The following is a 19,448-nucleotide window of genomic DNA, read 5'->3' on the forward strand; positions in this document are numbered from 1 at the left end:
AAACACTACAGGAAAAAAAAAAAAGAAGAAGGAAAAAAAAAAAAAAAAGACAAGAAAGTGCGATATTTCTGAGCCTGAGCCTGAGAAGCTGCAAGAGTCTGGATTTCACCGCAGTGTTGTACTTGTGGGATCTTTGTTACCGGACACACAGATACTGGCGGGCGCACAAGCCAGACCCTTCCCACGGAAAATACCATTACCCATATACAATTTAAGAAAGGAAAAAATAGCTGTAGTCTTCGGAGCTAGTTTTAAAGTTTCCAATATGAAAAATAACTGCCTGCAAGGGAGAATGAAGTTGAGCGTAAGAGTAATTTCTTATTCACACGGTAACAACAGTTGGTTTCTGATCTTTTTCAAGCTTTCTGCATTGTGGCTTTGTTTGGTGGGGGGGGGGGGGGGGCTGCTTTGGGAGTTTCGGGGAGTATTTTTGTAATGAACATTTGTTTCTCCACCAGCCAGCGGCTAAAGAAGATCTGCAAAGAATGGCAAAGAAGAATTTCGATTAAAACCTTAGCCCATCTCCACGGATTACTTTATATCGATTCCTATATATATGGCTGCAATTGATGGGCTCTAATTAAAAATCCAAAGGGGGGGGGAAATAAAAGTTCTTTCTGGGTTTCAATAAAAGGAGCTTTTCATATATGGGAAATAAAGGTTGTAAAAGGTTACAAACGAAAGACTAGTTTAAAGCTTCTCTGCGGTTTTCTTTTCTTCTTTCTTACAAAACCCCTTTTCTGGCTCTTTCTCTCCCTCCCCCCCTCCCCCCGACCCCTTCATTTCTCCCAAGTTTGCCAACACGCAAGATATGGGACTGTAACCGTTATTTTAATATCTGGCTTGGGAGCTATAATCTGATTGCTGCAGAAAGCTGCTCATCAAGGTAACTTCATGGCCTGGAGAGAAAAATTATGTAAACTGGCAGTATTAGCGCCTTTCATCAACACACACACACACAGGGACACACAGACTCCCAGACACACACCCCTGCCCCAGCCTCCCGTACCGGCCCCCGGGGGACGCCCCGCACCGGCCCCCACGCGTGTCCCCGTACCCCCCCCTACCCCCCCCGCCCCCCCAGCTTCCCCCCAATATATTTTTTTGATTGAATACTGTTGATTTATTTTTCAATTTAAGTGGTTGGGGGGGTGGGGTGTACAATTTTCCCCCCTCCCCCCGGTGCACGTAAGACCTTCCCTCAGGTGCGAGCCCTGACCTCACTTTCCCTGCTCTCGGGGCAGCATTTTTAGGACTTTTCTGGCTCCGAGATGAGCTGGGCAAACTGCAGATCGCCCCTAAATGCCTCCACCATCCCCTCCTCTCCTCCCCCCTGGTCGCCCCCCTCCCAATTATGAAACTTGGTTTCATCTAGGCGAAGATGCTGCCTTGATATATATCATTTTTTTTTCTTTCCTTCCCCAAAGGAGGTGACGGCTCTGCCATCCCTCTCCCAGACGCTTGAAAAAGGAGGGGGATTTTTTTTTTTTTTTTTTTAGCATTCCGGCATTTTAAAACGAATCCGACCCTTTCTCGAAGTGACACAGCTTTGCCAGAGTCTCTGGCTTTGCACCCCCAAAAGGGAGATTTGGGGGTGAGGGGGAGTGTCGAAATAAAAAAACAAAAAAAACAAAAAAAAACCCCAAAAACCAAAAAACAAAACACTAAAAAAAAAACCCTCAACCCGCAATTGAATTGCAGATAAACTTCAAGGAAAGTCTGGAATATTTTAACTAGACACAAATCCGATGAGGGAAAAGCTTAAAAGTGCGTAGCGTGCATCGCTCTCCGGAGCCGATCAGAGATACAAAGATGACAAATAATAAACCTGTTCATTTGGGGAGTTTTTTGCTTCCCTCCTTAACTTTCACCCGACCTGAATAAATGATTTTTTTTTTCCCCCCCCCCCTTGGTCATAATATAGAAGGGCAGCAGCTCAGCGCTATCAGCCCGGTGAGCGATACACACGGCAATAAAAACACTCGCGAAACGGTCGCGTTAGTAACAAGAGTCGGAAATTAAATCAGAGGAAGGAGAAGGAAAGAGGGAGAAAGAGAAGAGAAGAAACACAGCTATGCAGAGAGAGAAAATGGCTCTGTAACACGATTGGCATCGGAAAGTTGGAGAACTTACTGAGAAGCAGAAGTTACAGTTTCTTTTCATCCCAGAAGCAGATTTTGGTTTTCTGAGCACAAAGTTCTTAGAGGGCAGAAAATCACACATCTCCACTCACTCCCCGTTAGCCCCAGCTAGTCTGGCTCTCTGGGACTGTACCTGCTCTGAAACGCTTTCCAAATGGACCAGAAGAGATTGGAAAGTTTAAAAAAAAAAAAATCATTAAAAAAAAAAAAAACAAGTTCCTACAGCTGCAACAATTTTTTTTTTTTTTTTTTTTTTTTGCAACTTTTCCCCGAGCTGCAGAAGGCTGAAGGCAGAGGCAGCTGCGAAGTGTGTGCAGGATTGCTCCAGGGAAGAAGGTTCCCCCTTTTTCCCCCTCTCAGATCCAATCTTTGCAAGAGCCATTCCGACACATTGCTAAGCTAAAGGGAAATTCTCTTTGATAAAGCGGTGTTCCCAGCTTCTGGGTTTTAAAACCTAAATCTATATTCAAATCTGGCTGAAGGTGTGTTCTGGGATTTATGAAAGCCTCTTAAAGGGGTAAATTTACCAAACCGTGACAAAATCATCACAATCTTACTTTAGACATCTGAAGTGGATGAGAATTTTAAAGAGACCCTTGTTTATTTAAGTAACACTGTCCATCTCTGCCACTTGTTTTATTGGCCGCGTGAATTATTCCCAACTTCTCAGGCTGGGGCGGGGGGGGGGGGGGGGGGGGAGTGGGGGGGCAGAGGGAAAAGCTGGGATGTCCCTGCTGCCTCTGGCAAGCTGCAGGCAGGGCAGCAGCTCTGCCTGCCCACTGCCCCACGGCCAGGCAGACGCAGGCAGGGCTGGCAGCCCGGCTGGGCTGCAAGGGCTGCGCTTCCAAACCTGCTCTCCCAGCACGGAATTTTATTTCTCTGCCTAGCTCAGCTCTCCTCTGCCATAGCCCGGCTTCCTCCAGCCCCCAAACACCCCTTTCTTTCTTTCTTTCTTCTTCTTCTTTTTTTTTTTTTTGGTCCTCTTTTATTTTTAATCGATTTCGAAAATACCCTCCTGTTCAGGATACACGGGAACGAATTATCTCTCTCATTCTTCCAAGGTGGATTAAGGTTATTAAATAATATGTGGGGGCGGGAGACGATGGCAAAGGCTGGGGTGGGGGGTGGGTGGGGGGAGAAGGGTTCAATCGGGATATTTATTACTGGTGCTCTGCTAAAAGAGAGGCTGAGGGGTGGCTGGCCGTGCCGACATGCGGGGAGGTGAGAGGGAAGGGTTTGCCCGGCGCGGATCTCTGTGCAAGGCTGGGGGGGGTGGTGGTGGTGGTGGGGATGATGCTGTAAAGGCACGGGGGGCTGCAGCCGCCCCTCAAAAAAAAACGGCCACCAAACAAACCCACAAAAAGTCCCCTAAAGGGGGGGGGGGGGGGGAAGCAACAAACAAAACACAACTCTCAAGGAGTGCAGTGGCCGAGGGTCTCGGGGGACCGGGGGGTACCAACCGCGGGGACCCCGGGTACCAACTTTCCGCGAAGTCGCCTCGCAAAAAAAAAAAAAAAGCGGCCAAAGTGGGAGCGGCTCCGGCGGGCAGGGCTGCAGCTGCTTTTGTGCGAGGGGTTATTTTGTTGTTTGTTTGTTTATTTGTTTAATTTCCCCTCCTCTCCCCTCCCTCCTTCCCTTCTGCCCCCTCCTTCCTCCTCCTCTCTGGAAAGGAAAAAAAAAAAACAACAACACCCCCCCCCCGCCCCGCAAACCCAAACCACAACACCCAAGCACCCAGCCCAGCCCCGAGCATCCCAAACCTGCTCCTGCAAACCGCCAGCCCGGCTGCACCCACAGCGCCCGGTATTGCGCTGAAGTCCAAGGGCAACCACATTGAGAGAGCCACAAAGAGGCGAATTAATTGCTATAACTTCATTAACATAGGTCACCCCATTAAAATGATCGAGCCGCTGCATTTTTTTCCCCTATTGTCAGAAGTGAGGAAAGTGTGTGAGCGCTCCCTCCCTCCGACCTGAGCCGCCTCTCTCCTCCTGCCTTTTGCCAAAGCTTTATTTTCGCGTTTCTTTCACCCGGGAGAAGTTGAGCGGGGCCGGGAGGTGCGAGGGGCGCGTCCCGGTGCCCATCCGCGCGGGGAGACCCCCCCGGTCCTCCTCACACCCCCCACCCTCCCTACCCACCTTTTTGCCGCACCGACTTTATTTCTATTAAATTATGTGCACGTCCGTATTTTGCAAATTCAGCGCAGCGCCGCTGCCCAAGTCCCGTTCTACACTATCATCCCTATATATCTTTCAAAAAAAATTTAAAAAATACATTTATATCCCCCCCAGGTGACTCAATTCCCCTCGCCTCGGGGACACTTGGCCTCTGGGAGGTGGAACGGGGGGTGCGGGCCGCTCCGCGGGTGCGGTAGGGAGGACCCGGGGCTGGGGGCATCCTCGCACCCCGCTCCCCTCTGTCCCGAGGTCGGGGGGGGGGGGTCGGGTCTCCCCATTGCTCCCGCGGGTTTCCTCTCGCCCAGCCCCGCGCTGCTCAGCCAAGGGCTCCTGGCAGGCTCCGCGTCCCCTCTTTCCAAATATTTACTTATATATTTTAATACCTTTTGTTGTTATTATTATTATACCACCCCCACCCCCCCAGCTTTTTGCAGCCCCCCTTCCTCTCCTTCCCCGGGCAACGCGCTAACGCCATCGCTCCTGTCCATCACATTAATTTGGACAATGACTTCATACACTCCGCTCCATAATGTATATTTTTAAACCGAGCAGGTTCTTTTAATGTATATTCTCGTGTCATTTCGGTGGCTGTTATTTCTCGCTTGATTGTCCCCCCGGTACAGCAGCGGCCTGTTTTTTCCTCCCCCTGTTGTGTGTTTTTATTATTTTCCCCCTGGCTTAGATGTGTCAATCACTCTCTCCCTGCCATTGGTTGGAGAGTTTGCGTCAAAAAGTTGCCAGAGAGGCGCTTTCTCAGCAAAGCTCCCCGAGAGAGGTAGAGACCTCAGCTCCAACGCACCCTGCCACTATTATTAAAAATAAAATCACTTGACCAGCTCCAGCACCGGCCAGCTCTGTATGTACCGACCCCAGACCCCGCGCATCCCTGCATCCCTCTCCTGCACCGTCCCCTCCCCTTTCTCCCCCATTTATTCTTCTTTTTCAAACATTTTTTTCTCCCCCCCCACCCCCCCCCCCTCCCTCCCCTTCCCATGTCGTGGGCATGTGCATGCGGCGAGCTCTCTAACCTCCCGCTTTGTGCTTTCTCTCCCAGCTCAGCCCGACCCCTGAATTTGGCGAGGACCCGGGCGGCAGGTTCCCCCCCGCGCCCCCCAGCCCTGCCCGCGGCTTCGGCGAGGTTCGCAGGTAAGTCCGACCCGCTCGCTCCATCCTTGCTGAGGGACATCGCTCGGCAGGCAGAAATACAGGGGGAAAGGGAATTAAATTGATTTTTTTTTTTTTTAAGAGTATGTGTGCGGTTTGGAGGGGGGGGCACTGTGTTGGTAGCGGTGAGCCGGAGGGGAGCAGGCGGCTCCCCGGGGAGGTGCGGGGCTCCCCGGGGGAGAGGCCGGGCCCGGCCGGGCGGAGGAGGAAGGCGGCCCCGGGTCGGGGGGTGCCGGAGGCGGCGGCCCCTCGGCCGGGCCCGGGGAGCTGCTGGATGAAAAGGCGAAGGACCAAATCCCCCCCTGCCTCCCCCGGCCACCCCGCAGCCGCGGCCGGGCGCGGAGCCGGCTCGCTCCTCCGCAGGCAGGCGCGGTTCTTCAACCGCGATTTCGTTGGGTACAGGATTTTTATTTTTATTTCCCCCCCCCCCCCCCCCCCCGGCCTGATCCTTTGGCCTTTAGCTATTCCTTGGCCCCAAGGTGGAGTTTTAAAATTAGAAAAAAACAGGAAAAAATTTCCCCCCTCTCTCGGTTCCTGCCTGAGACCTTCTCCTCCTTCTCCTTCCTCCTCCTCGGGATGCGGAGACTCAGCAAAGTAATTTTTTAAAGGTGTCTTTGAGCACCCGCGGCGGCGGGAGAACCGGGCTGGAAACAGCAGGGAGAGAAACCTTCAAGGCGTTTGGGGCCGGAGCTTCACGGCTCGGTGTGGGTGAAATGGCTGGCGAGAATAGCATCCAGGGCGGAGAAAGGCTGGAGCAGTTTTCCACCTCCTTTATTTTATTTTTTAAAATTTTTTTCTTTTAAGCCGTGGGAAAGCGGTTCCCAAAGACACCGATCGGGTATAACGCGCACTGCTCCGCGCCCCGGCCTCTCTGCCTTGAATTGCACCGCGTTGACAAAGAGAAAGTCGGGAAAGTCCTTGTGCACCGGCACAAGTTTCTTTAGCGCTAAAAACCTCCTTCGCTGCAGAGATTTATTTAGATTTCAGCGCCTCCGAGAAGTTGAGTGTTAGATTTTTTTCTTTGGAAAAGATGCAACTCTAGTTAAAAACAAACAAACAAAAACAATTTTAAAAAAGGTTAAAAAACGCGACCGGGTGGCGGTGAGGAGGCAGAGATGGGTCAAACGGCTCCGTGGTGGAGGTCGCTGCCCGCCGAGCCCGGCTCCGCCGCTCCCGGCCGGCCCGTTCGTTTGCCCGCGCCGGGGAGGAGCCGGCGGCCGCGGAGCTGCGCGCAGCTTTGGGGAGCGAAGCGCGGGGGGCTGCGCAGCAGAGCCGATAGTGGGTTCACCCCCGTCGCCTTCGCATGGGGGAAAAATTCCCGTGTTGGGAAATATCAACCCAAACCCTCCCTCTGGGGGAAGAAAAAAAAAAGAAAAAAACAAACCCCAAAAAATTAGCTTAAAAAAAAAAATAAGAAATGCGGTGGAGCCCGGTGAGGGCAGGGAACCGAGCTCTCGTTGTTTGCAAACCAAAACAAACACCTTTTTCTATCTCGGCACCTTCCCCCCCACTCCGCGGGATCCTCTCCGCGCTGCTCCGCGGCCCGGCCAAGCCCCCCGCGTCCCTCCGCGACGCGGCCAGGGGCAGAGGCGCAGCCTGCGCGCCCAGCCGCGGATCGCTGCCTTGCATTAATCATCCCGGGCGATCAGCGGAGCTGGGGCCGGTGGCCCGTAATTAGGGAGCGTGTGCCGCCCGGATTATCTCGTTAGTTTATCAAGAAAACATTTATTATAATTAATTCTCGGACGGGGTAATTATTATTGAGCGAGGGCAGAGCAACTGGTAGCCGGGCTCTTTGCGGAGCGGGGAGGGGGGAGGAGGGGGAAAGGTGACAGATTGCGGAGCGGAGCCGTTGCTCCGCGGGCTGCGGGGCGGCCCCGGGGTGCGCGGCCGCGGCCGAGAGGCTCCGCGGGCGGCCGCGCTGGGCTGGTGCCTCGGCGTGATGCTGCCGACTTGAAGTTTGGGGTTGGTTTGGGGTTTTTCTGTTTGTTTGGGGATTTTTTGTTGAAGGGGTGTTTGGCGTTTTATTTTTGTTTGTTTGCTCGTTTTTAAGCGGGCAGCAAAACCAGTTTTACTCTCCCGCGCATCTTGCGCTGGCGAACAAATTGGCGGCCGAAGTCGCCCCGACACCGGCGCGGAGCGGGGCTCCCCCTTCGCTAAATCTTCCCCCTTTCAGCTTCCCTCTGGGGAGGAATGTTAAAAGCGGGGCCCAACCCTCTGCTCCCCGCGCTGGATGCGCGCCCGCGGAGCCGCTCAGCGCGTTTGAGGGCGGCAAAGCTCTTCCCCGAGGGGGAAAAAGGGGAAACCCCGCACCACGAACAACCAGCACCGACGGCCCTGGCGGGGCCGGGCGGGGGGTGCACCGGGGCCGGGGGGTCCCGCAGAAGCCCCCCAGCAGCCCGCAGCCCTCCCGGGGCGGCGGCTCCGCTCCCATCTGCTCTTGTTAACCGAAACACGGAGTTTTTGGGGTGTTCGGGGAAGAAAGTTGTTCCGGAGTTCGTTTTTCCGATGGCCGCCGGGGATGGATGGAAGGGCGAGATTTTGCCCCAAAAGACGAAATTTATTTATTTATTTATTTCCCTCACGGGAAAACAGTCTTAACCCTTTCAACAGCCCCGGGTTGGCCCCTTGTCGGCCATTTCTTGGCGGAGGGTGTGTTTGGGGTCCCCCTGACCCCCCGCTGCGGAGAGCCCGGCCCGGCCGGGGCAGCGAGCGGGGACCCGGGGGAGCCGGAGCCGGGGGAGCCGCTCACCCCCCCCACACCGGGGCCGTCCCGGGGCCGCTCCCCACCGAGGTGTTTGTTTAGCTTCAGCTCCGTCATCAAGAGTTTCTTGAAAGCCTAATAAATCTGTTACTTGCCTCCAAATCTAATTACCCGGAGTACTAATTAGGTGCAAATGGCCGGTGGAAATTACTGCAGACGTGGACTGATGGCGGTAGAGCTGAAAAGTTTGTCTCTTCCCGAGCGGGCATTTGAGCTCTGAAATGCAGCAACGTCGGGGGGAAGGGGAAAAGGGGGGGGTGGGGGGGGTGGAAGGTTTGAATGTTGCCCAAACCTGGGATAATTAAAGTCCTTGCAAGAGACTAGGGGAGAGATAGGTTTCTTGAATTGTTTCTTTGTTTCTCACCCTTGGGCTTTGTTATCTCCATTATTTATTTAGCCGAGGGGTTCTTTGTGTCTGCCAATGGCCCCAATCAAGTTTTGCTTGAGACAATTAGCCGGTGCCCGGCCGGGAATCCTATGCAAATGCCCCGGGCTGCCGTACAATGCGGGCAGTTGAAGGCATGGGGCGGGGGGGGGGGGTTGGTTTTGTTCGGGCAGTAATTACTGGCTGGGATGTGCCCCCCCTCCTCCCTTTTCCCTCCCCTCTTCACCCTTTTTTGGGGAGAGATGCGTTTATCTGGTCAGTCTCTCCCAGCTCCCAAATCCGGCTGGGGTTCGGCTTTAAGAGCTGGAGGATTGACGGCGGCGGGGGCGGGGGGGGGGGGGGCGGTGGAAAGGCAGCGGGGATAAAAGCTGGGGAGGAGGGGGGCAACGAGTTGCCCTGACACCTCACCCCCCACACCCCCACCCCATTGCTCTCCCCCCTCCGCAGGCACCTGGCGGCCCCCCCCGCCCGACGGCACCCCCAGGCACCGCCCGGGGCAGGCAGGGCGCTCGGGCGGCTCCCCCTCGCCCGGATTTCGGCCAACTCTCCTCCCCGCCACAACTTTAGCATGATGTCTTATCTTAAGCAACCACCTTACGCAGTCAATGGCCTGAGTCTCACAACCTCGGGCATGGATTTGTTGCATCCGTCCGTCGGTTATCCCGGTAAGCCACGGTTTTTCTTCCCTCTTCCCCCACCGCACTCCCCCTTTTTGTCCCACGGAGAAGAAGCCGCCGGGCTTTTGGAGGCACAACGTGCCCAAGTACCGTGATGGCTGGGGGAAAGGGGGGGGGGGGCGCGTGGGGTCCCCCTTTCTCCCTTCTTCCTCACCCTCAACTTGTTTACCGGGGAAGGGTCTGCAAAAGTGGGGGGCAGATGCTCCAGACCCATCCAGGAGAGATGGGGAGGAGGCATTGGAAGCGGGGCTGAAGATTGGGGTGCGGATCGCCCTGGAGAGGGGAGGGAGGGTGGGAATGGGGGTGCTGGAGGGACCACACGGGCCGCTGACTGACAGCCAGGGCCTCTGGCTCCGTTCGCAGCCACCCCCCGAAAGCAGCGGCGGGAGCGCACGACCTTCACCCGGGCGCAGCTGGATGTGCTGGAGGCCCTTTTCGCCAAAACCCGCTACCCCGACATCTTCATGCGGGAGGAGGTTGCGCTGAAAATCAACCTGCCCGAGTCCAGAGTGCAGGTAGGAAGCGGGGGGGAGGCCCGGAGACCCCCTCCTGTCCCCCACCTCCATCCCAGCGTGCAGGGTTTGGGCTGGCCCGTGGCTAGCAGGGAGGCGAGGGGGCTGGTTGAGGGGGATGGGGTGGGTCCTGGAGAGAAATGAAGCCCCTGTGGAGTGAAGGAGGCTCGTAGGTGGGTGAGAGTGTGGGGGGGATGGAGTAGCAGTGTCGCCCTCCCCTCCTCCTTCCTCCCTGTGCACTGGAGGGGATTTGTGCAGCTCCTGCGTCCCAGCTCCTGAGCCCTCCGCACCCCACCCTGCCCCCCTCGGCCTCTCTGAGCCGCGGAGGGCCCCCCAGCACCCCCAGGCTCTGCACTGCACCCTGACCCGGGTGCCAAATCCCAGCCTGTCCTACAGGCATTTGGGGCTCCTGGGGAAGCCGTAAAGCATCCCCCCCCACACACACACCTTCCCCCCGGGATCCCTGCATCCCTGGAGCAGGGCCAGATTGGGATCCCCTTTCACACCAGTCCGGACTGGGAGCTTCCTCTCCCTTTGAAGGGACTTTGATGAGCGAGGGGATGCCTTGGCGGAGGGGACCCCTCTCCTGGGACTGGGCTGTGTTTCCTCTGTAAGCAGCCTGCAGGGGCCCAATCCAGGCAGCATTTTGGAGGCGCTGCTGGCAGGGCAGGAGGGGGGTGCTGCCACTGGCGCGGATCCAGGACACCCCTGGAGCTCCAAAGCCACCCCCCCTCCCCGGCTCTCCTCCCTGCGAGGCTTCCTGAGGCTGCGTGGTGCCGTGTCCCAGTGGAGTGTGGCCGCTGGGCACTGGGATCCCCCCACGCCAAACCCCAGCCTTCTCCCCACGAAAACTCCCCAGCCACCCTCCTCCCCAGAGCCAGCCCCCTTGGTCCCTGCTAAAAGAGGGTGAGATGGGTTGGGGGTTGGCCCTGGCTGGGGGTGAGAGCAGAGGGTCTATTTAGAGGGTAAATGAGACATCTTTACCCCCTCCTCCCCAACCCCTGCCTCTGTTTCCCTAATTGCTCCCTCCCTTTCTGATGCTCTATTGTTTCTAATTAAGGGCTTGACTTCAATAGGCCTTAAATGGTGATTCCTGGGGGTCCCCGGCTGGCAAACAGCAAATAGGGAGTGCACCCCCACACACTTTCCCCAAAAGTGACCTTATTAAGCAGTTTGATTTGCCCATTTTCACTTGTTATTACTGCTAATGATCTCAGGGAGGGGGAGCCCCGGAGCTTTTCTTTGCAGCAGCCTGCAACCCTCCGCTCGCGGGGAGCGCTTTTAGTGCTCCCTCCCCGGCGAGGTCTCCCCCGCCACCGACTCTTTTCCCCCTTGGGTTTGCCTGCACATCCCTACATCCCTAACACCAGGCTTTTTCTCTCTCCCTCCCCGTCTCTGGGTCTCAAGGTATGGTTTAAAAACCGCCGAGCCAAGTGCCGGCAGCAGCAGCAGCAGCAGCAGAACGGGGGCCAGAACAAGGTACGGCCAGCTAAAAAGAAGAATTCGCCGGCCCGGGAAGTGAGTTCGGAGAGCGGGACCAGCGGGCAGTTCACCCCCCCCTCCAGCACCTCGGTCCCCACCATTTCCAGCAGCAGTGCCCCTGTATCCATCTGGAGCCCAGCATCCATCTCCCCGCTCTCAGACCCCCTGTCCACCTCTTCCTCCTGCATGCAGAGATCCTATCCTATGACCTACACCCAGGCATCAGGCTACAGCCAAGGATACGCTGGCTCGACCTCTTATTTTGGAGGGATGGACTGTGGATCTTACTTGACCCCTATGCACCACCAGCTTCCCGGACCGGGGGCCACCCTGAGTCCCATGGGTGCCAACGCGGTCACTAGCCACCTCAACCAGTCTCCAGCCTCCCTCTCCACCCAGGGCTATGGAGCCTCCAGTTTGGGCTTTAACTCCACCACCGATTGCTTGGATTATAAAGACCAAACCGCCTCCTGGAAGTTAAACTTCAATGCTGACTGCTTGGATTATAAGGACCAGACATCGTCATGGAAGTTCCAGGTTTTGTGAAGAACCTTTGTGATAATGAGAGAAATCGCGACGAGAACGAACAGGCTGGGCTGAACGCTCCAGTTTTAGTCAGGTCTTGGTTAAATTAAAGAGAAAAATAACTCAACGGACAAACAAATGAACAAAAAAACCGACAGCAACAAGAGGGGGACAGTGTTGGTGTGATCCCGTTCAGACTCATCTCCTGCTCAGACGCTCTGGAAAAGGAATAATAAAGAGGAAAAACGGAGGAGGAAGGCCTTAAACGGACAGATCATCTAGTGAGCAGAAAACAGACAGACCCATCTGTGTTCTTTCTAGTTTTAGGCAATTGTTGGGTTTCTTTGTTTGGAAGAGGTGGGAGATCGTCCCACCTACAGGCCAGTTTTAAAAAAAAAAAAAAAAAAAAAAAGTCAAAAAAAAAAAAGTCTAGGTTTTTATTTCTTTTTTTGTGTGTGCGTGGAAAGATCCTTCACCCAGAGGTTTCCAATGTGTTAGCCAACCCTCGGTTAAAATATTCGGAATGGACAACATCTCTCTTTTTCTCCCTCCTTTTCTCCCTCCCTCTTTCTTTCTCTCTTGAGCTCATCCAACTGTTTCATGCCCAACTTGCTCAAGTTGGCACCCGGAGAACTTGGTTCAGGGCTGTGTGGGTTGTGTGACTGATTGTCCTAGCTGCACTACTTTATTTAAAGATTAAAAAAAAAAAAGATAATGTTCATAAGGAGTCAATATGTAGTTTTTAAGAGACAATCAGTGTGTGTCTTATATAAATGGTACATCTGTGGTTTTTAATCTGTGCTAGACTTCAAAACTGTGATCTCCTGTATTGTATGCAACTATGAACTCTGCACCAGCGGGAGTTCTGCTGTGATTTAAATAGGTTATAATTATAAGTGAAATTCAGAGCAACTGAGTTACCTATTATCATCTTTTAAAAAATAATAAAAAAAATATATTAAAAAAAAAAGAAAAACACAAAAACATGATCGCCTTTCACCCGAGGTGAACTGCACTGAAACTTTTTACAACAAACTGTCTCTGAATGAAAGAGAAAAGACCGAAAAAAAACCCACCCGAGGACATTAAACTCCTCTGGAGCTCATTTACTGCTGGCCACGCCGGCAGTAACCGTCAAATCCAACAGGACTTTGGGCAGTTGCTCTGACCTGGACGAATTTAAACCGAGAAATTCATTGTCGTTTATGCTTGCAGATGTTAACTGAAAAAAAAAAAAAAGATATATATGCATAAACCTTTTTTCCTGGATTTGGCAGATATGTATAATTATATTAAAATGGTTCTAGCACACTTGATGGTTGTCTTCCATTTCAATCGCATCCGGCGAGTGACGGAGAGGGGTGATGCCGTCTGCCGCAGGGATTTCTCGGTTGCAGCCAGGCACGGGGGACCAGGAGGGTCCAGCTGATTCTGCAGGGCCGAGACAAAGGGGGTTTTGCTGGCGGCTCCCCAAGGTGAAGGAAGCAAAATGAAGGGAGGATTATTTTATTTAAAAAAAAAAAAAAATTTTACGCAAAAAACCCAATTCATTACAAACAGACCTTGGACAACGTGACCTTCCCCTCCCCAAGCTTTCCCAAATCTCCTCGTGGGGAGGGATGTGTTTGCTCTGTGGCATCCCAGGAGATGTGAGTCCCCATTTGGGGACAGCCCTAAACTTTTCAGGCTGATTCAAGGAGGAGAAGGGGGGACCTGGGCGCGATCAGGCAGGATCATCCAAGTGGAGGTGCTGGGGAAGGAGGGGAACAGGTTTTTCAGCTACAATTTCACAAGTCGAAGCCACAGCACCCTGTGATGCAGGATCAGGCCCTTCCCAAGCATCCCCACTCTTGGTGGCTCTCTCTCTGTCCTCCCTCTTCCTCCCTCTCTCCTTCCTGTGTGCATCGCTGGGGTCCCTTGAGCCCTGAACTCTGTTTGGATTTAACGCAGCAAAAAAATGGACCTCTGGAAAGAGAGAGACACAGAAAAAAGCACCCGTCACCATCCCGGTCCCCATCACCAGCTGACCCCCATGGCTTGTCACCAGCTCCCTCCTGCCTGCGAGTCACTTGGAGCCACAGGCGTGTGGCCACCGTCACCCCACCGCGGTCCCCAGCACCGGGGAGCACGAACGCCGCTGCCGTCCCTCGGCTTCGCATCCCCGCATCCCAAACGGGCTGTCCCCCTCCGCGGGTACCAGCAAATCCTCTCCTTCCCACGGCAGCATTTATGTCCCCGCCACCGCGAGCAAAGATCAGCCTTTAAAATAAACATATCGGCCGGCTCTGAACGAAGGCGAGTTTTTACGCTGCTTCGTGTTAGCGCTTGTCGGTCGGTGATTTTCTCATTTATTTTTTTTTTTTAATGGGAGGGGACGTGCGGGGAGGGTTTGGGAAGCGCAAGGCAGCGCGGAGGCTGGGGCTGCCGGGGACGGCTCAGCCGGGTCCCTGCCACTGGCTGCTCCCAGGCAGCAGCGCGGAAAGTTTCATTTCTCCACTGATTTGGTTCAAACCAACAAACTTTACCACCTCCCCCGCCCCCAACCTATTCAAGCAAAATATGCTCAGAAAAAACAAGTCGTTGTTGAACTGGGGTGCAGCATCCCACCTGCCTGGAAGAGCTCTTTGTTTCCCGGGCTTTTGATTATTTTCTTTTTAAAGCCTCTTTAAAACCTCTTTTCCCATTTTACTTTTCCCATCTTATCTTTTACTTTTCTTTCCTGCGTATTTCCCCATCTGTAAGGGATGAGTTCCTCTGGCTAGTGCTCGTTTTTATCAGAAAAGCCAGTTAATGGCAGGAATTTCTCTGAATTTCCCCTGGCTTTTTGCACTTTCCACATTTTCTCAACCTGTTTGTTTCTGATTTTAATTTAAATGGGCACTCGCGTGGGCAAAGGGTAAAATCCCAAGGTGAGCTGGCAAACAGAAAATATTATATAAAGAGCTTTTCAACACCTTTTTCATTTTTTGATGTTTTAGATCTCCCTTCCAGCTCAATTCGTTTCCTCTGAACTCAGGCTGTGGGAGGCAGTTCTGGATCAAATAAAATCAGCGGAAAAGCTGGGGGGACCACGTCGGTTTAGTGTTGGAAAGCCAGATTTAGGGGCAAAGAGCTGATTAGAAGGGTGTTTGATTCGATGTGCCCCCCCCCCCCAGTCCCCCAAAATATACATATAAGCAAATCCACTCCCTGTTCTGCAGGGTGACATTTCCCACCAGAGGGAAGAAAAAAACCAAAATTGAAAAAACAGAAAACCATGAGGGAAGCCTTGACCCCATCCACAGTTGAGCTGCCTCAAATGCCAGCTCCTCTGCCTGCACCCTGCCCGATGCCCTGCCTGCACCCTGCCTACTCCTTGTCTGATCCCCTCCTGCTCCTGGGCTGTTTACTTGTCTGATTCCCTGTCTGTTCACCTGCCTGCACCCTGCCCACAGACTGCCTGCTCCCCTGCCTGCACCTCGCCTGATACACCTTCCCACTCCCTGCCTGCTCCTTGCCCCATCCTCCATGTTGTCCCCTGCCCACACCCTACCCAGTCGCTGCCTGCTCCTTGCCAGCACCAGCCCACACTGCCCAGTCTCTCCCCAGTAACCAGCCCTTGCCCAGGGCAGCTCTGCAGGCTGAGCCAGCCCAGGGACCCCTAAAACAGGGACAAGTTTTGGGGTGATTGCATTTTTAAGAGGAGCCCGGGACTGGGGATTGCTGCCAGTTTCCAAGGAGACAGGGGAGAGTGACTTGAAAAAAGCCAGATTTAGGGACTCACAGCAGAGCTTCCACACCTGGCACTGGGGGGAGCACAGGGACCCCCCGAACCCCCACTTGCAGCCCTGGCACTGCCCTTACCTGGGGTTTGAGGGGGGTGGAGGTGATAGGGCTGGATGGTTGGGTATGGATTTGGGTTTGGGAGGGCTGAGTTTGGGTCTGGGAAGGTTAGAAAGAGGATTGGGAAGGTTGGGTATGGGTATGGCTTGGGGTTTGGGAGGGCTGGGTATGGTTTGGGCTTGAGTTTGAGCTTGGTTTGGATCCTGGACCTCATCTAGTTTTGGGGACCAAAAGGGGAGTGGAGACAGTAGAAGGGTCTCCCACCCTCCCTCCATCTCCCATCTCCCACAGAGATGGGAGGACAGGTTACCCCCAGCCTCTGGGGCCACGCAGGGCCGGGGGGGGGCGGGGAAGCAAACCCCAGAAAGCAGCCCCCCATGGTCACAGGGGGTCACGGCCTCCCTCCCATGCGGGGGGCTGTCACCTGGGGAGGGGGCACCTCTGCTCCCCCCTCCCAGCCCTGCAGCGGGGAGGGACCAAGGAGGTGCGCGGGGCTCAGAGCCTCCACACGTGCACCCCCTCCCCACATCTCCAGGCAGAGGAATTGTGTGTTTCTCTAAACACATGTAGCATGAACGCTGGCCGCAACGCACACGCATCGAGGGATCCAGCACACAACTGCACATCAGCGACGCAGAGAGCGTAAATGCACCTTTCTGCATCTCTAGAAATGCTCGTGGCACCAACGCATAGGGCATACATGCAGCTATTGGTGCGTATCATAAATGCCTACTGCAGGAATGCACATAACGGTGCGTATCTACCAGTGCATGTAGCACAGGTGGGCAGAGCCGTGCCTCTAGCACCAGTGACTGCAGGGGAAACGGCTCTGGCAGTGCTGGGGTGAAGGGCCACAACTTGGGGGTCTGGGGGGGTCAGGATGTGGTGTCGGGGCTGGGCTGGGCTGGTGGCAGTGGAGTATGTGGGGAGGCATTGGGGATGGGGTCAGGGGGAGAGAGGAAAGGAAGGGAAAAAGGAAACAATGAAAGGAAAAGGAAGGAAGGAAGGAAGGAAGGAAGGAAGGAAGGAAGGAAGGAAGGAAGGAAGGAAGGAAGGAAGGAAGGAAGGAAGGAAGGAAGGAAGGAAGGAAGGAAGGAAGGAAGGAAGGAAGGAAGGAAGGAGGGAAGGAAGGAAGGAAGGGAGGGAGGGAGGGAGGGAGGGAGGAACAGAAGGGAAGGGAAGGGAAGGGAAGGGGACAGAAAAAGACAGAAGGGAAGGGAAGGGAAGGGAAGGGAAGGGAAGGGAAGGGAAGGGAAGGGAAGGGAAGGGAAGGGAAGGGAAGGGAAGGGAAGGGAAGGGAAGGGAAGGGAAGGGAAGGGAAGGGAAGGGAAGGGAAGGGAAGGGAAGGGAAGGGAAGGGAAGGGGACAGAAAAAGACAGAAGGGAAGGGAAGGGAAGGGAAGGGAAGGGAAGGGAAGGGAAGGGAAGGGAAGGGAAGGGAAGGGAAGGGAAGGGAAGGGAAGGGAAGGGAAGGGAAGGGAAGGGAAGGGAAGGGAAGGGAAGGGAAGGGAAGGGAAGGGAAGGGAAGGGAAGGGAAGGGAAGGGAAGGGAAGGGAAGGGAAGGGAAGGGAAGGGAAGGGAAGGGAAGGGGACAGAAAAAGACAGAAGGGAAGGAAAAATGCTGTTCAGCTGATTCATCTGCTGGGGCTGCCCAGTGTCTCCCCACTGCTGTTATTGCTGCTGCACCTCTGCACTGCGGCACAGCGAAGGGAGGTGATGGCAGGGGGGAGAAGAAGTGGTGAAGACATAGATAAATATATAAATACTGCACAAACTGTTAAAATCTGCTCTGAGAGTCAATTTTGACTTTTAGGCTCATGAACCATTAAGAAAAATCTCCTTATACTCAAATGGCTCTCAAATGCTGTGATAGCGGATTACAAACTCCTAATGGAGATACTGTATGATCAAATATTCTCTAAGCAGCAAGGTCTAACATACCGGGGGTGGCCAGGCCACCTGATTATCAGCTTATCAGCAAATACTTCTTAGTGCGCGATGTGACGAAAAGAAAGTGTCTTCCTTGGCGCGGTCCCTTCCCCGTTCTTCATTTAAAGAGATGTGGGAATGGCATCACGTGGTCTGGAGACCATGGGATGACCTGTGACGATGACATCCCCATGTGCAGGATCGCACACTGCATTGTTGTGGGGCTTGATCCCAGTTTGGGCTTTTTCCTGTTAGAGGTGCAGAGTTGGAGGCACCGGTGGGGCCTCCCCTTCAGACTCCCAGAGCACAGAGGAAACAGCTTCCTTGGTCTCAAATGCCTCCTGGTGACACTCAGTCCTTGCCAGGACCAAGCCACTGTACATGATGTAATTAAATTTGGAAGGCCAAGGTAGCATCATTATAGGGAGAGCGAGAGGAAAGGAGGTGCCTCTGCAAGACCAGAGACCTCCTTACGGAGATCCCTATGGGGCTAATTGCTGGAAAAACTGGACCATATTTCTGTTGTTTTCTGTTTTCAAGGAGGAGCTGGTTCTCTCCCTGCCTCCCCTCACATGCTCACAGCTAGGGACCCTGGTATTTATTCTTGTGTGGATGCTGGTAACAAGAGATGCAATATTTCTGCCAGAGCTGCTGTTGCTTAGAAAATGCATCATCTAACCCTCCATGGGGGGCAGCTCGCCCCACAGAGCTCTGTGCCCTGGGAGGGTCTGGGACCGGGCTGGAGAGGGAGGAGAGGGCATGAGGGAGCAGGGAGGGCAACTCACCTTCTTTATGCTTCAGAAAATATATTTTAAAAGTCCTGTCTGGTCTGTAACCTTTCCAGCAGGGTCTGCATTTTGTGTGTACATACAGCACCTAGCACAGAGCTGCTGCAACTGGCAGTGGTGCTTCCACCCTCCCTCCATCACCATTAATAGCAGTTCCCAGCTTGGTGGGAGGTGATTTAACTCCCACTTTGCTGAAGTAATGACACAGGAGGGTTTTCAAGACTTGGAGCATTTTTGGCTTTCCCAAAGGGGATTGTGAGGTTGGGATGTCAACGTCAAGAACAAGAAATTTCCTACTGACCTGCTTTGAATTTTTTTTTTGTGACTTTTTGGTAAGGTTTGCCACGCACCTTGTGTTTCCAAGCGCCAGTCTTCGGATGCAGTGAGGATGCCCATGTTGGGCTGCCTTTCTCATCCCTCCCCTGTGCAGAGGGGAGAGGCAGTCCTGGTGCCCACGGTGTGTTTCCCACCAGGGTCGGGTACTCCTGCATCCTCATTCCCTTTAGAAGTGATAAATTGCTTTTGCTTTCAGACACAGTTTAAAGTAGAGGTGAAGCTGATTTATCTCCTGATGTTACTGTTAAGAGTAAAATGTCCCTCCATCCATGCAACCCAGTCCCTTTGTGCCACAGTGGTGGAAGGACAGGTAACCTCACTCTGCTATGTCTCACTGATTTTTGTAGACCCAGTGGGCCACAGTGGTTCCAGGTTTGACTTCTCTGGATAAGCAGGCTCCTCTTCATTAGGGAAATACCTGGGGCTATCCCAGGGAAGCTTGTCTGGGGAGTTAAGGGAGGCTGATCTGGGTGAGAGTATTGCCCAGGGGGCTGCAGAGCTGCACATGAGGGGTGTGGTGAGTTGTGAGGGTGTTTGTTCAGTGTGGCGTGGAGGAGGCAGCGCGGGCTTGGCTTTATTTAACATTTTTGTTAGCAATGTGAAAGAGCATGCAGGCAGAATCATTAAACACCAAATCACAGAGCTGGTGAAGGGAGAGAAGTGATAGAAAGAGGCATCCAGAGCATGGAGAGCTTGGCAAAGAAAAGCAAGGCTGGACAGAAAAGGGTGGGCAAGTGCACCTGGAGA

At 53.9% G+C, this 19,448-nt stretch overlaps 1 protein-coding gene across 3 annotated transcripts; it reads left to right on the plus strand.

The window, feature by feature from the left end:
* The first annotated feature begins 2,869 nt into the window (after positions 1 to 2,869).
* OTX2 (orthodenticle homeobox 2) lies at positions 2,870 to 13,141 on the plus strand. Of its 3 annotated transcripts, none has more exons than XM_074821050.1 (5): positions 2,870 to 3,202; positions 5,373 to 5,464; positions 9,079 to 9,296; positions 9,672 to 9,823; positions 11,228 to 13,141. In XM_074821050.1, the coding sequence occupies exons 3-5, from the start codon at positions 9,200 to 9,202 to the stop codon at positions 11,846 to 11,848; spliced, it is 870 nt and encodes a 289-aa protein (XP_074677151.1). In that variant the 5' UTR covers positions 2,870 to 3,202; positions 5,373 to 5,464; positions 9,079 to 9,199; the 3' UTR covers positions 11,849 to 13,141. The 3 variants fall into 3 exon arrangements, with proteins under 3 accessions (XP_074677151.1, XP_074677152.1, XP_074677150.1); XM_074821051.1 differs by lacking the exon at positions 2,870 to 3,202 and adding an exon at positions 3,341 to 3,362; XM_074821049.1 differs by lacking the exon at positions 2,870 to 3,202 and adding an exon at positions 4,843 to 5,174.
* Positions 13,142 to 19,448: the final 6,307 nt, after the last annotated feature.

Source organism: Strix aluco, chromosome 4 (assembly GCF_031877795.1).
Source record: "Strix aluco isolate bStrAlu1 chromosome 4, bStrAlu1.hap1, whole genome shotgun sequence".
NCBI lineage: Eukaryota > Metazoa > Chordata > Aves > Strigiformes > Strigidae > Strix > Strix aluco.